At 41.8% G+C, this 16,763-nt stretch overlaps 1 protein-coding gene across 1 annotated transcript in view; it reads right to left on the bottom strand.

The window, feature by feature from the left end:
• Positions 1-200: 200 nt before the first annotated feature.
• chmp1b (charged multivesicular body protein 1B) overlaps positions 201-16,763 on the bottom strand; it is a 31,950-nt gene continuing 15,387 nt past the window's right edge. The window contains exons 6-8 of the mRNA XM_055644156.1: positions 15,069-15,112; positions 12,001-12,073; positions 201-2,857 (exon numbers count right to left, since the gene is read on the bottom strand). Coding sequence (XP_055500131.1) covers positions 2,813-2,857; positions 12,001-12,073; positions 15,069-15,112 — 162 coding nt within the window. The 3' untranslated portion in view covers positions 201-2,812. The remainder of the gene's footprint in view (positions 2,858-12,000; positions 12,074-15,068; positions 15,113-16,763) is intronic.

The following is a 16,763-nucleotide window of genomic DNA, read 5'->3' as shown; positions in this document are numbered from 1 at the left end:
TTTACAGCTTCTCAAAATCGATCCCTGCAGCAAATATTCCCATCCGTCTCCCTGAACAAAATAACATTGCAAAGCAAAAGTGGAAACTGTTTTCTTTAGTAGGAAGGCAAAGTATAATCCAGATAAATGAGACTCAACACAAACTCCAATGTTCTTCTGGAAACTGGCAGGAAATATTCATCTCACACACATAGTACAAGTCTGTTCATGATTATTTTAATTTCAATAAGAAACCTCAAAGGCTTGAGCCATGCAGTAAATTGGCCACATTACAACGTAGCAGGGCACGTCATATCATCTTGTGTCAGCAAGACTTCATGCACATTTCATTTTTAAAAATTGTGTTGCAAGCTGTTGAGTACAAATTGTAACACAAACAAGCATGCAACTTCAAAATGGACCAGTCAAGTTAAATGGTTGGAGAAACAAGCGGCGAGTGTTATGCATGGCAAATGAGGTTGGTTGAATTCAATTATGGAAGTAGGGGATAAAGTGTATACAGCCAAAAAAGGGAATGAATGACCAAATAAAAGCATACCGTTTTTAATTTGGCAATATCAGAGATTAATTAATAGTACATAGAATCATACATCAGTGAAATAGACCCTTTCTCCCACTACAGGTTTCCTTTAAATGTCTCCCCTCAATGTACACCTGTGCCCTATAGTTCTAGACTTCCCTGCCCTGAAAATAGTGTTCTGATAATCTATTCTATCCAAGCCCCTGATGAATGTATGAACCTCTATAAGGAACCCCTCAGCCTTTTATGTAATAGTGAGAATAAAATCCTCCGATCCAATCTTTCTTTATAACTACAGCCCACCATTCCAGGCTACATCCTAGTGAACCTCTTCTGCACTCTCTCTACTACTGCCCTATCATTCCTGCAGTGTGATGATCAGAATGATACCACTATTTCAAGGGTAGTCTAGCCAATGTTTTGCACGATGACAAAAACCTGAACTATCGTATTTTCACACATTCACAGTGGACACTTACATACAAATCAAAAATAGGAATGGGCTAGTTGGGGCCTTGAAAATATTTATATCCCAGGCATGTATGCTCCTCTGAAATGAATTATAAAGCAAAACCATGGGTTTTAAATCACACAAATAAATCTTCCCAGCAGAATGCAACAGCAAAGATCATAATGGTACAGCACAATTGAATTTCAACTCAGAAAAAAGAATTGGTTCAATGAATTCATGTTGATCTACAAGGTTAGTTCCTTGTGCAAATTATAATTGGTAACACATGCTGTGGTAATTGTATGCAAGTGATGACTAAATGCGTGCCAATTAACCAGGGAATAATTCCAGACCCTAAAAATCAAATCCACAAGTCAAATATATGGGATACACACCCTCTTCCATGGCTTTGAACAAGACAGATGTAGATTCACCACAATCATGTTTGATTCCTTATCTGCAATCGAAAAACTTATCCAGGTGAGGTACCTGCTGATCTCACTGCATTGGACAGCAAGAGAGGAAGTAAAAGAGGCATGCAATGAGCAGAATAACGCACAGAACAGCTTTATCGGTCAAGGAGGGCATCATTTCACCCTCAATTATCTGTTAAAAGCCATATTGCTTGAAGAATTACTATTTCAGTCAGAAAGAATAGAAAATTATTCAGCAGAAAAAAAGTATTTGCAGAATGAAAAACATAAAAAAATAGGCGAGTGTGCTCAGAGAAAACCATTCCGACATCCTTCAGGTTGTTAAAGAAAGAAATGACAGGGTGAGGACAAATCACCATATGCATCAGCCACACAGAAGCAAAACAAAATCAACTTCAGCTTCTAATCATTAGAAAACACAGAATGTTATAAACCTCTGTGAACTATTGCAGAAAGGAACCAAAAAAATGTTTTTTTCAATTTTTAATTTTTAAATTAAGTTCACAGCAATGCTTTTTTAAAAAAAAAAGAGAAAAGCAGATCAGTGCCCCTTAGGTTAAGAAAATTAGGCCTCTAATTTCAATGAACAGCTGTTGTCAAAGGAGGATTCAGAATGGGCAGGACTGTTTCAATTCAGAGTAATACACGTATTTTAGTTTAAAGAACCTTTAATTGCAAGGTCAAGGTACAGCGGAAGAAATCCAAAATAAAAAAAAATCATGCTAACATGAAAACCTCGTCCAGACACAGCAGCCCAGTAATCAGTGTGCAATCATCATCAGATTTACAATAGGGCTTATTTTATATCCCTACTTAATGAGGTTATCTCACAAAAAATGTTTTGTTCAGACTTCTTAAATAGATTACATTTTATAATTGGGGAATATTCCAACAATTAGACCAAGAGCTGTCCATAAGTTAAATTTAAAGCGGGTTAAAATAAGATCCTCCAAAGTATGGTGAAAACAGGATGTCATAGTACAAAAATATTTTCAATACTCTTAATCCAAATCCAAATGAGTTTTTAAATGTGATGCAATCAGCACAATAAGATACAATTTTTCCATAGCAAAATTGCAATCCATTTTAGAGGGGAAACTGTCTCACTACAGAGATTGTAGACTGCTTCATCCAAATAGAAAAGTGCACCTTAACTTTCCTCCCCCAAAAAGTAGATTCCCAGTTTATATCAGGCAATAACGTGTAAAAAAGATAAATGAACTGAAGGAAGTAGTGTGGCTTACTTATTGAATTAACCATCTTTTAGGTTTACAACATAGACTTTTCTGGTGACAGCATACCAGTGACTAAACTACAAAAGAATATTAATATATCATTATCAATATATTACAGCCACACATTTTCCCCCATTTGCATTAGGTAATAAGGCCAATTGTTTTCCCATCGTTACACTTGATCTCGAAGTTTTGAAAGTCTTTGGGAAAGATCATCCTGTAAAACACAATCAAAATAAATCAAAATGCTGGAGTAGCTCAGCAGCTTCTATTCTAAATCAGTAGTTAACTATAAATGTCAAATATGCAGAGCGGCCGGGTTTTGTCAGAGCATTTCAGTATTCTAATACCCGAAAATCAGTATTTTGCTGAGGAAATCAGTATTTTTACGCGTTGCCATTTGCTGAATTTTTTTTTATTTTTTTTTAATGTGCGGTCATACCCATGTAAGAGTACAAGAATGCATAAATTTGCTACCAATTGACATATGTTCTACTCGCCTTACTTGACAGTGCATTCATTGCCATCTCTTTGTATACTGCTGTTTGAACGACTGCTTCCTGCTTTTAGCACCAGATGATGATGTCAAAGCCATTTTGGAAGCCTCCCTCTCCCTCCCTCGTTCTCTCCCTCCTTCCTCTTTCCCTCCCTCCCGCTCTCCCTCCCTCTTTCCTTCCTTTTTTCTCCCTCCCTCTCTTATTCCCTCCCTCCCTCCTCCCTCCCCGAACAGTCTGTGACCCATGGCGCTGTAGCCATAGCACTATGTTTAAAGCCCATAGCACTCCAGCCGGTATCGCTATATATATATAGAACCCATAGAGCTGGAGCCGACAGCGCTATATTTAAATTCCCTCGCGCTAAACTGACATCACTTTTTAAACCTGGAGCAGGACAGGCAGATCAATCTTTTCAAAAATGATCATCCAGGTCTCGAAATGTAAAAAACGAATACATTTAATCTGCTATCATCTTTAGAGGTACAATATGACTTTTTATATTCCTTGCATTTTTTAACTAGTACGGTGAAACAGGAAGTTGGGCCAATTAAAAAAAAAATCCGTATTTAACAAAGCAAAATTGTACATCCGTATTCTGATCGCATTTCCGTACAAAATACGGAAAATCCGTACTGCTCGGCAGCTCTGAATATGTTATTAAACTGTTGTAAAAGTAAAACCAGGAAGGAAACATCTTATTGGTGGTCTGGCCTAGATGCAACTCCAGTTTCACACCAATCTGCACTGATTGTTGTTGACCAAAATGGCGCAGGAGAGAAGCAACAGTTTGCAGGCATCCTGCAAGAGAATACTCATGTCTTAACCCATTAAAACTGAAATTTGCAGTCAGAACTACAAAACTTTGAAAGGAAATTGATCTTACAGCTATTTAAAGGCATTATCGATTGTACAATTGTCCTGATGTACATGTGGACCCGACCACCTGGAACACAAGCACAGCACCTGGAAGCGACATGGAGGCCCCCAGGTAAGACCAAAGCATCAGAGCATGCCATTCCCCCTCTGCCTTGCATTGTGTTGGATAATATTCAATCACTGGAGAACAAGAGAGAAGACCCAAGAGACAGACTTCTACATCAGAGAGACATGAGAGATTGTGTTCTCTCTTCAACAACTCTCCAGACACAGCACTCCAGCCCGAGTGCTTTTCCACTCGCCATTTGGACCACACAATGACATCAAGGAAAAGGCAGCAGCATCTGCTTCTTGATAAATTCATCACAGTGTTTAAACATGTCAGTCTTATCTTTTTCCTGCTTTCCTGAACTTGAACATCCGGTAGTTATGTGCTGATGGTTCTACCTGTCGAGGGAGATCTCCTCCATTAACCTGACTGCAGTCTACATCCCACCTCAGGCAGACATCCAGTTAATACTTGGTGAATTGAACGCTACAATCAGCAAGCACAAAACGGCACACCCTAGCGCCTTCCTTACCATCACCGACCGGGTTCAACCAAGTTAGCTTGAAGAAATGTCTGTCTAACTACTATCAATAGGTAATTTCCAATGCTAATGGAAGTAATACACTCGACCACTGCCACACCACTCCATCCCTCGCCAACACTTTGGAAAATCTGACCACCAGGCTGTGCTGCTTCTTACTGTATACAAGCAAATTCTAAAAAGCACAGCAATGGGGAAGAGGACTACAAAGAGGTGGTTATGGGAGGCTGAGAAACAGTCACAGGACTGTTTTGAATCCGATCCATGTTCACCACAACAGAATGAATATGCCACAGTCGTTACTGACTTTGTAAAGAACTCTGTGGATGAATGTGTACACAAGCATTCTAAAGGGCTTGTCCCATTATACGAGTTTATCCAAGAGCTCTCCCGAGTAAAAAAAAAAAAATCAAACTCGTGGTAAGTACGTAGAATGTACGTCGGAGCTCGGGACGTCCCTTAGCGGCTCGTAACGCTAACGGCAGGTACTCGGGAAACGTGGTAAGCTTGTGAAGTTTTTTCAACAGTGTGAAAAATGTCCACGAGAGCTCCGAGTACCTACGAGCGGCTATTACCGTAATTCTCCGAGTTCGAATTGGGGGAAACTCTGGAGAACTCTTGAATTACCTCGTACAGTGGGACAGGCCCTTAAGTCTTCTTCAACCTGGATGAACCAGGAGACTCGTAATCTGCTGAAGGCTGCACCTGTGGTGTTTAGTACTAAACCTAGTCACACTATTTAGAAACAAGGAACTGCAGATGCTGGTTTACAAAAATACGACAAAGTGCCAAAGTAACTTAGCTAGTCAGGCAGCATCTCCAGAGAACATGGTTAGGTGACACTTGAGGTCGGAACATTGAAATCAGTCTCTGCTTAAAAATGCCCACTCCATCTCACAGAGGAGGAAATTGGTTGTAGAGCAGGTACATCGTCAGGAGGAAGCAGTGAGAAATGTAAGGGCAGTAGCTCTGGTTAAGCAAGGACAGTGGATGAACTGGGAAAATTGAGTTTTGTAAGTTTCCTTATAAGGGCTATTTATGATGTGCTACCATCGCCACAGAACCTCAAACAATGGGTAGGTGGGAACCCGGTGTGCCCCTGGTGTTCAGAGGTGGCAATGTTGAGGCATATTTTGTCAGGATTTAGGACTAGTCTTTCTTAGGGTCGGTATACTTGGCAGCATAACCATGTATCGAAGTGTATCTCTGCAGCAATTGAGAGGAGAATACAGGTGAATTCAGTAGACATCAGGACTGGGAGTGTAGCAGTTCATTTTGTCCGTGAGGGAGAGAAAGGTAGAGGAGGGAAGTTTGCAGACAGGTATGAGTCAGGCCAGTTACGGAGAGCCAATGTTTGGGAGATGCGGGTAGATTTAGGAGGAAAGCTTGTTGTTCCGCAGGAAACAATTACTACTAGTTTGAGGCCTGATATAGTGTTATGGTCAGTTCGTCAGCAGATAGTGTATTTTATAGAACTGAGGGTGCCATGGAAGAACTTAGTGGATGAGGCTTATGAAAGGAAAAGGCTTAGATATGTAGAGTTGGCAGCAAGGGTGATATTTGTGATGTTGCAAGCTTAATGATTGGCTAGGATTAGTGGAAGATAGGATGCAGGTGTTTAGCATTTGTTAGAGTGAGCTCATTGGCTGCAGCTTTCTTTATTTAGTAGATACTGGGAGCATAGGTGGTGAGAGCAGGTATTGAGAAGTGTGGTTCTGGGACGTCAGAACCAACTGGTGAACCCTCGTGAGGTGTCGTGGGCCTAGCTCAACGAAACACCAATGAAGGGAAGTGCCCACTTGATAACCCCAATGATATACTTGCATCTACAGGATTTGTTTATTTTATAAAGAGAATTAATATGTAGGTAGCTTTTGTTTTCACATATGGAGTCATTTATTGCAAGTTGGTGTATTTAATTAGATAATACTTTTGTTTTGGGTTTGCTTTTCTTAGCTGAGCGCTTTTCCTGGAGTTTTAGCATAAGTACTTTGCGTTTTAATTGTAATTATTGCCATTATTTTAAATGTATCCCCTGGTTCCTCAATTAAACTATTAACATAATTAATTAACGTTTAGTTCTTTCAGATTTACTCTCCATCTGCTTTGCTGCTGGAAGATTCCAGTCCATCCTTACAATTGAAATAAACCACCCCTAATACCAATCTGTGCATTTTGCTGCATTCTTTCCAAGACTTTCCTGAAGTGCTTTTGCTGGACGGAGTGAATATAAAGGCACAAAATTAAATACAAAATACAAAAGGTACAAGGTTGGAATTGATGTCAAAGATTATGGGGAGAAGGCAGGAAAATGGTATTAGGAGGCAGAGATCAGCCATGATTGAATGGCGGAGTGGACTCGATGGGCCGAATGGCCTAATTGGTACTATTATAACTTATGAACATGAAAATAATCTAAATGTTTCCAAATTCTGATTGTCAAACCCAGTCTTCTTTAACTTTTTTTTAATCATTTCTCATTGATATAATCAAATGTCCCATTGTTGCTTATTTCTCAAATGCAGCTTGATGAGGTCCTAGGCTTGGATTTCAATGTCAATGTGCACAGCATTTGGCATTTCCATTCTGACACACCATCTAGTGGCTCTTCACGACAAGAGCAGCTGCCCATAGAAGGTGCCGATAAATATTGCCGAGGATTTTCTTCCCCCAAGTGCAATGCAAGTACAACAATAAGCAGAATTATGATATTAATTAAAACATTAGCATTTTTTTTGTGCACAGTTGCCGAGGTACAGAAAGTTGTTGATGGAGTGGGAGAGCAGAAAAAATGTGTTGAACACTTAAAAATGAAGATCACTGTAAGGTAAGTGATATTGCGATGCCAGATGAAATGGAATCACCGGAATTAATGAGCAGTGACCCAGTCAACCAGTGGCAATGTCTTTGTACAATGAAACATGACTGTAGGATTCCATGTTACACATGACACAGTTACACCCCTGTTGATGCACAACACATTGGGATAGATTAAGTCAATTACCACCTGCTCTGCAATGCAGATCTGCATTAAATTAAGATGGTGCCTGCCTGTGGTGACATTTTGTCAGCAGCTCAACAGAAGAGAATTACTTATAGCTTCATTCAAATCACCTGGATCGGAGAAACGGCAGAAATCGGTGCCGTAACGGACAAGCTGCTAGTGCACTTGAATGCACTAGCGATATCACGATCTACCGCAGCTGCGGGTGCCCCCGACTATCAACGATCCCTCGATAGCTGGAGAACACCCGACCCGACTGAGGATCACAGGTGCCTGGAAACGCCGGGAAGATCTCCGGAGTCAACGGGCAGGATCTCCCAGGAACTGGAGCTGCCGACAGGGAATCCCCAATTGCAATGGAGCTGGAGCTGTTGTCTGCAAGGGAATTCCCGTTCCAGCGCAGGTTCACAGAAACAGCAGGTACAGTAAACACAGTAGAGAGGCCTCCGTTGTGCCCGGAAACGTAGTCGACGGGCAGGACTTCAGGTCAGACTGAAGCACAGGGGACTTTGACCCCCTCTCCCTACCATCCTACTGGCCAATGTACAGTCCCTTGAAAATAAAGTGGAGGACTTAAGGGCAAGGCTGCTTTACCAAAGGGAGCTGAGGGAATGCTCTGTGTTCTGTTTCACAGAGACATGGCTCACCCCCAGCTCCCCAGACCCAGCAGTCCAGCCTGAAGGTTTCTCCATCCATTGCATGGACTGTACACAGGCATCTGGGAAAGGGAGAGGAGGGGGCGTCTGCCTCATGGTCAACTCTGCGTGGTGCTTTGACGTGGTAGTCCTATACAACTCCTGCTCTCCACGCCTGGAACACCTGGCTGTGAAGTGCCGTCCATTCTACATACCGAGGGAATTCACCTCCATCATCCCGACAGCGGTCTACATCCCACCCCAGGCTGATGTCCATCTGGCATTGGAGGAGCTGCACGCCGTGGTTAACAAGCACCAGGCGGCTTACCCCGAGGCATTTACCACCATAGCCAGGGACTTCAACAAAGCCAACCTGAAGAAATCGTCCCTAACTTCCACCAACATGTCCCCGGCAGCACCAGAGGATCAAACACCCTCGACCACTGTTACACCACCATCAAAGATGCCTATCACTATCCCTTGGCCTCCGGTAAATCCAACCATACAGCGGTGCTGCTGCTTCCTGGTAACAGGCAGCTTGAATGCCATCACCTCCTACAAGGCGAAATCAGGAGGCAGCTCAAATGTTAGCGAAGCATCACTCCCTGACGAGCTCAATGCATTTTACGCACGCTTTGATAAGGAGAACACTGATGTGCCTTCCTGAGCCCCCATTCGTAGTGATGGTATTTCAGTCACAGTCACAGAGACCGATGTCAGAAGATCCTTCAGGGGTGTGAAACCTCGGAAAGCACCTGGACCTGATGGCATATCCGGCTGTGTTCTAAAAACCTGTGCAGACCAACTGGCTGGAGTTTTTACGGTCATTTTCAACATCTCACTTCTGAGGTCTGTGGTTCCCACCTGCTTTAAAAGGGCATCAATAATACCGGTGCCCAAGAAGAGCCTCAACGACTATCGACCAGTGGCACTAACATCTGTGTTGATGAAGTGCTTTGAAAGGTTGATTGTGGCACATATCAACTCCTACCTCGACAAGAACCTTGACCCATACAGTTCACTTACCGCCACAACGGATTAACGGTGGATGCGATCTCACTGGCTCTGCACTCAGCTTGGCCAACAAAAACTCATATGTCAGGCTGTTATTTGTTGACTACAGCTCGGCGTTTAACACCATCATCCCCTCCAAGCTGGTTACCAAGCTCTCAGATCTGGGTCTCGGCACATCCTCGACTTCCTCATCCACAGACCAGTCTGTCCGCATTGGTGGAAATATGCCATCCTCGATAACAATCAGCACAGGAGCACCTCGAGGCTGCCTGCTCAGCCCCCTGCTGTACTCACTCTATACTCATGACTGTGTAGCTGGACATAGTGCGAACTCCACCATCAAGTTTGCCAACGAAACCACTGTTGTGGGGCGAATCACTGATGGGGACGAGTCAGAGTATAGAAGTGAGATCGACTGATTGACCAAATTGACAGCACAATAACCTGGCTCTCAACACCAGGAAAACCAAGGGACTGATTGTGGACTTTAGAAGGAGTAGGATAAGGACCCACAATCCTGTTTATATCAATATGGTGGAAAAGGTCAAGAACTTCAGATTCCTGGACGTGCATATTTCCGAAGATCTTTCCTGGTCCCAGCACACTGATGCAATTATAAATAAAGCACATCAGTGCCTCTACTTCCTGACAAGATTACGGAGAGTCGTTATGTCAAAGAGGACTCTCTCGAGCTTCTACGGATGCACAGTAGAGAGCATGCGGACTGGTTGCATGGTGGCTTGGTTTGGCAACTTGAGTGTCCAGGAGCGGTAAAGAATGCAGAAAGTTGTGACAACTGCCCAGTCCATCATCGGCTCTGACCTCCCCACCATCGAAGGGATCTATCGCAGTCGCTGCCTCAAAAAGGCTGCCAATATCATCAAGGACCCACACCATCCTGGCCACACACTCATCTCTCCGCTGTCATAAGGTAGAAGGTACAGGAGCCTGAAATCTGGTACATCCAAGTTTAGGAACAGCTTCTTCCCCACAGCCATCAGGCTGTTAAATTTGCCATCAAACAAACTCTGAACTATAACAGCCTATTGCACTGTATCTGTTTATTTATGTGTGTGTATATATATATATGGTCTATGCTGTATAGACACACTGAACTGTTCTGTATTTATGCCTACAATACTCTGTTGTACTGCAGCAAGCACAAATTTCATTGTCCTATCTGGGACACATGACAATAAACTCTCTTGACTTGAATGCCTTTCAATTTGTACCTTATAACAATGAACCAGACAGATAAAGAGGCATACTGTGAAAAAAAGGATCTTAAATATTATAATGGAAAAACAATGCAAATACTGTACTACACGCCGCTGCAAATAGATTTTATTCCCACATCAATTTTTAAGTTTTCTGTTCTGCAAGGAGATTACTTGCACATTTCATATTAAATCTGCAGTCTTCATAAAGATGAAGCACAAAAAGGTACCGGTGCTCAACATACAAACGCAGCAGGGAATTGAAGAATATGCTGTAGGAAATGGGCAGAAAATCTTCTCTCTTCATCCTAAAGAGGATGTTGCCAGAAGGAGAGGAACCGAGGTATAGGGAGAGGTTGGACAGGCGGGGAATATTTTCTTTGGAGCAGACTGCCCTATGTATGGGAGGAGAATCAGGGCATATGTTTAAGGGAAAAATGTAATAGGATCCAGAGGGGCAACATTTTGCACACATAGTATGTATATGAAATGAGCTGCAAAAGGAATTGGTTGATGCAAGTACAATAACAACATTTAAAAGACATTTAGATGGGTACATGGATAGGAAAGGTTCAGAGAAAAATGGATCAAAGAAGGGGGTAGGTTCGATAGGCACCTTGGTTGCCATGGACGAGATGGGCAGAAGGGCTAGTTTCTGTGCTGTATGACTCCATGCTGCACTGATTGCACAATTATTCTGAAGGTCACAGGAGTTATCTCTACTCCTTTCACCTCTGTCCTGTCCAAGTGCATATTAAACAATGTAATCATAACTGCATCTACCATCTCCTTCTGAGATCTTTAACCTGATCAAACTTGAGGGAGGCAAGAGAGGAGATTGCGGGGGCATTGATGAGGTTCTTTGTTTCGTCTCTAGTCGCAGGCGAGGTCCTGGTGGACTGGAGAATGGTCAACGTTCCTTTATTTAAAAAAGGAAGCAGAGACAATCCAGGGAACTATAGACTGGTGAGCATCATGTCAGTGGCAGGAAAATTATTGCAGAGAATTCTTCGAGGGGGAGAGAGAGGGGGAGAGATGCATTGGGGGAACTGGTGAGTGGTGGAAAGGGGTTGCGTTGGGGGAACTGGTGAGTAGTGAAATATTGTGCGGGGCAGTGTGTGACGGGGGCAGGGGAGGGATAGTGTAAACCGGGGGAAGGGTCGAGTCTATTAATTGTCTCAAAGATTGATTTGCTTTTTACAACAAAAAAAAATAGAACTTTCCTCTGCCCGCAACCCCACCCACGTCGAGTCCACACTGCTCGCTCCCCCCCCCCCGCGCGCCCCCCCCCACCCCCCCGCCCCCCCCCCCGGCTGGATGATTGGCTCCGGGGTGAGCGCTGACGCGCCCCCCCCCCCCCCCCCCCCCCGGGGAAGGGGCCCAACTAGTCCCACTTGGTCTAGAATACATTAAAAGTAAGTCTAAAGCAACGACATACTATCAAATAAAAAATACTACAATACATACAAATACTGAAGAAAGTACACAAATGACATTCATAAAATGTTTTTGAAACTAAGATCTTACCTGTTCTGCAGATGCCACACTGCTACTAACAGATCCCATTTGACCATCAGGAAGCTGTAGATTCAAATCAAGACTGAAAATAAAAGAACACGCCCTATATTAGGCATTACCCATCATCATTCCTGTGCTATGATAGAGACTATAGTGTTGGAAATATTCAAATGCTGAAACAAATGTCGACTTAGTTTCAGGCTAACTGTTTCACCTATAGATTCTGCCTAATCTGCTGACTATTTCCAGCAATTTCCATTTTATTTTGGATTCTAGCATCTGCTGAATCATTGCTTGTAATTTTCAAACTGCATTGACAGTGACTAAGTTTTGAACTTGGAATAATTGTTGGATGTGGTTGTGTTGCAGTAATGAAACCAAACAGGTTTCTCATCAACAATGGTGACACAAACGTCTATGGTGCTTCAAAGACAGACATGAATTGACGTGATCCCTAAATATAACCTATTCTGTAAATCTAAAAAATGTATCCAACATTAGTTTGAGGACAGACACAAAAAGCGGGGGTGACTCAGCGGGACAGGCAGCATCTCTGGAGAGATGGAATGGGTGACGTTTCGTGTCGATATCTTTCTTCAGACCGGTTAAGGATAAGAGAAACGAGAGATAAAGAACAATGAATGAAAGATATGCAAAAAAAGTTACAATGATAAAGGAAACAGGCTGTTTGTTGGGTGAAAATTACATTAGTTTGTTCATTGAAGAAAATAATAAGGAACTAAAGTAATTAGTAATGACTTTGCAATATATGGGAAATGCATTGGGTTACAGCAGTCAAATGACATGCCATGCAGTGACTAACATAGATGGCATCCTTTAAGGTTTCGCAAGGGCAACATGTTGCATCAATGTTTGACGACTAACAATGCCTTACTGAATGCTGAATATAATTGAATAACGCATGAGTAACCATTTTATAACCAACTGTGCATAATAAAGAATAAAATAGTTTTAGACAACTGTTCAAGAAACAAACTAAACAAATCTACCAAGACACACTGCAAATGCAAGAATCCTGAGGGGAAAAAACTGCTGGAGGAACACAGGAGGTCAGGCAGCAGCTGAAGAGGAAAATGCTCATGATTTTTGCTCCAATCCAGTAATCAGCAAAATAATTAAAACAATAAATTGCTTTTGCAAGTAATTATGTGTTAGATCTCAGCCACAAAACTAATGTCAACATTTCCAATTATGCCAAGTTTCCAGTCTCTATATGAAAAAACATAAATATTACTAAAGGAATATACATTATAACTAATCAGCCACCATAATTACATCCTTCTCTACTGCATGGATTGGAAATGCTTTTAAATAATTTTCAATTACAGGCAACAAGCCTATCTATATATACGTCAGTGATAATAAATCTGTCATTTAGTCACAGTTTCCTAATACAACCAGTGGCTGCCCTTGGACAAGGCAAGTGTTTCTATATTACATTAATACGTGTCATTTATTTTTATTTTCTCTGCCTCAGCAAAACATTCAGTAAATTAATGGTAAGCCGAAAACTGACATATTGCACTAATCTTGCAATGTTAGCGGGAGCTGGTAGTTTTAAACTGAAAGTATCTTTGTGTTATGCAGTTCAGGTATTGACTGTGACAAAATGGTTTCAAATTCCTTGTTCTACAAAAAGAAACATAAAGCTCCATCACAAATAATTAGAAGTCATGGCACAATTCCTCAAAGATTTATGGGTCATAAAATAGACTAATTTAAAAATACTTATTTACTTTAAGTGTTCATAGGATACAAATTAACTACCCATTACTTTTATTTATTTCTATTTTATAATTCCAAGTATAAAACCAAGGTATCCTTCATCCTTCATATAAGATTGTTAAGGGCTTGGACACACTAGAGGCAGGAAACATGTTCCCAATGTTGGGGAGTCCAGAACCAGGGGCCACAGTTTGAGAATAAGGAGTAAGCCATTTAGAACGGAGACAAGGAAACACTTTTTTCTCACAGAGAGTGGTGAGTCGGTGGAATTGTCTGCCTCAGAGGGCGGTGGAGGCAGGTTCTCTGGATGCTTTCAAGAGAGAGCTAGATAGGGCTCTTAAAAATAGCGGTCAGGGAATATGGGGAGAAGGCAGGAATGGGGTACTGATTGTGGATGATCAGCCATAATCACATTGAATGGCGGTGCTGGCTCGAAGGGCCGAATGACCTACTCCTGCACCTATTGTCTATTGGCTTTTCAATAGTTCGTTCTATATACCAGTCACTGGTGAAAGAATCCAAGTATGTTGATATAATAAAACAAGATATCAATTTCCGTTTTACCACTATTCAAGTAAAGAAAATCTATGGACCTTGGTTACTTCCAAGATGGTGCAGAAATGTTAGGTGACACCCTTTTTTTTTTTTTTAATTTACAACAATCTGTGTAATTTTCAATAAAGATCATTAATTTAGTATACAAGATAATTAAAAACGGGATGTGAAAAAATGAAGAATCATCACAACAGTTCAAATTAACGTCTTGTTACAATAAAAAGTGACCAATATAATGTGGGACAAATATCAAATCGATTTATCATTATATACTGCTATAAAAAGATTCAAAGACGCCACAATAAAGTTCTACTTGTCTTTGCAAAAATAGTTGTTCTATTCCTCTTGATTAAGTCACGCTGTAGTCCGACTAGACTGCATTTCAGCATGGTCAATAAAAGTGCTGGAGACATTACTAAGAGCCAGACAGGCACAAATAGGAGTAACTCAGTGACCAGGCAGCATCTCTGGAGAAAATGAATAGGTGATGTTTTGGGTCAAGAACCTTCTTCATCAAGGTGTAGTTCCTCTGGATCACTGCTCTTTCTTTTTTTTTACTTTGGTAGAATTTATGAAAAAGGATAGCAAAGACTTCAATTTGACTCTTTCATCCAAAGTCACCCAATAAGTCTCTGGAAAGGTGATTGGACTCTCGAGTCTTTAACCAATGTGTTAACCCTGAACTAGTCTGACAGGATTAAAAAATAAATAACACAGGCAAAGCCACCATGAGGGGGCAGCATCAAAGCTCTTACAAAATGTTCCTGCATACTAACCCAGCTTCATCAGCCATCTCTACGAGCAATGAATCCACTTGAGTCTGGAGAGAAACAGATAATCGGTGAGTGCATATTATCAGAGGAAAATGTGTTCAATATATTCGATACATGTTTAATATCCATTTAATATCATCAGCATGTCCTAAAATTGAGTTACTTCTAAAAGTTAATGTTTCACTACAAACATGAGATACATACACATGAGCAGCTAACATAATTGACAAGCAAATACCAGATTTCCTTTTTGAGGAAAGCACGTTTTCAGTGGACCTGACATTCTGAAAAGGATCAATGAATGGGTGCATCTACCTTAGGTTTATGGGTTATCTTCATTGTTTTTTAAATATTGAACCACTTTCTTGAACAGCACAGTGATGCAGGTGGTAGAGCTGCTTTCTCACAACTTTGGAAACCCAAGTCGATCCCAACCTAGAGTGCTGTGTACATGGAGTTAGCACATTCTCCATGTAAAGGGCCTGTCCCACTGCAGTGACTTAATTCACGAGTTTAGAAGAGTTTGCCCTCGACTCATACTCGGAGCATGGTCGACACGAGGTCCTAGGAGGTCTTTGTAACTCTCCTTCATGCTCGAGAGTAGTCCCCATGTACTCGAGGCCTCAGTTATGTCGCAGCAAGCTGAAAAATGCCCGTGAGTAAAAAAAGGTCGCTATGGAAAAAATATTTTTTTACTCGTAGGTTTAGTCGAGGTAGGTCGTAGTAGGTCATGATGCTATCGTAGGTAATCGAAGGTAGTCGAATGTAAAACTTTTGAGAAAAAAAAGGTAAGTAAACCGACCGGTAATGTTATATGGCCGCTAAACTTTATTAAAAGTTGTCTGGCCTCTTAAAAGTGTCTCCACTCCTTCTCCCCCCTTTCTCCAAATGACTTACCGTAACTGTGCCAGCCGTCTTTTACCTTCCTGTTTATCATTCCCCCGCTTTTTGTGTGTGTGTGTGTGTGTGTGTGTGTGTGTGTGTGGTCAATGGTTGAAGGTCCAAGACGGTCGCTGAAAAGTCGCGTTAGTGGGACAGGTCCTTAACTGAGTGGGTTTCCTCCAGGTGCTCCGGTTTCCTCTCACATCCCAAATATGTGCAGGTTTGTAGGTTAATTAGCCTCTGTAAAATTGCCTTTGGTGTGCAAGAAGTGGGATAACGTAGAACTAGTATGGATAAGTGGTCAATGGTTGACATGGTTTCCACACAGTGTGGTTCTAGAGTTCCTGGGATTTTGTCCCAGCAATAAAGGAATGACAATAAATTGGCAAGTTAGGATGGTGTGTGACTCTGCAAAAAACTTGCATGTAATGTCAATGCCTTGCTCTTCCTGCCCTGTTTGACATTGATCAAGATTTGGGGAGAATTATGTTGATGCTGGATTCTCAAGGGGGAGGGGGTAGGCAGCCCGATGCCGTTGTGCATGTTGACACAAATGACATGGGTACGAAGAAAAAGGATGGACCCAAAAGTGAATATAAGGAGTTAGGGAAAAGGATAAATAGCTGGACCTCCAGGGCGGTGATCTCTGGATTACGCCCAGACCCACTTGTTATGAGGGTAGTAATAGGGCAGGTGAATGTGCAGGTGAGAGTTGGTGCAAGGGAGACGGATTCAGAATTTTGGTCCCATGGGATCTCTTCAAGGGCATAGGTGACCTGTACAAGAGAGATGGGTTGCACCTGAACTGGACAGGTG

The sequence above is a fragment of the Leucoraja erinacea genome, chromosome 12, assembly GCF_028641065.1.
Source record: "Leucoraja erinacea ecotype New England chromosome 12, Leri_hhj_1, whole genome shotgun sequence".
Taxonomy (NCBI): domain Eukaryota; kingdom Metazoa; phylum Chordata; class Chondrichthyes; order Rajiformes; family Rajidae; genus Leucoraja; species Leucoraja erinaceus.
This window is presented reverse-complemented; position numbering and strand designations above follow the sequence as displayed.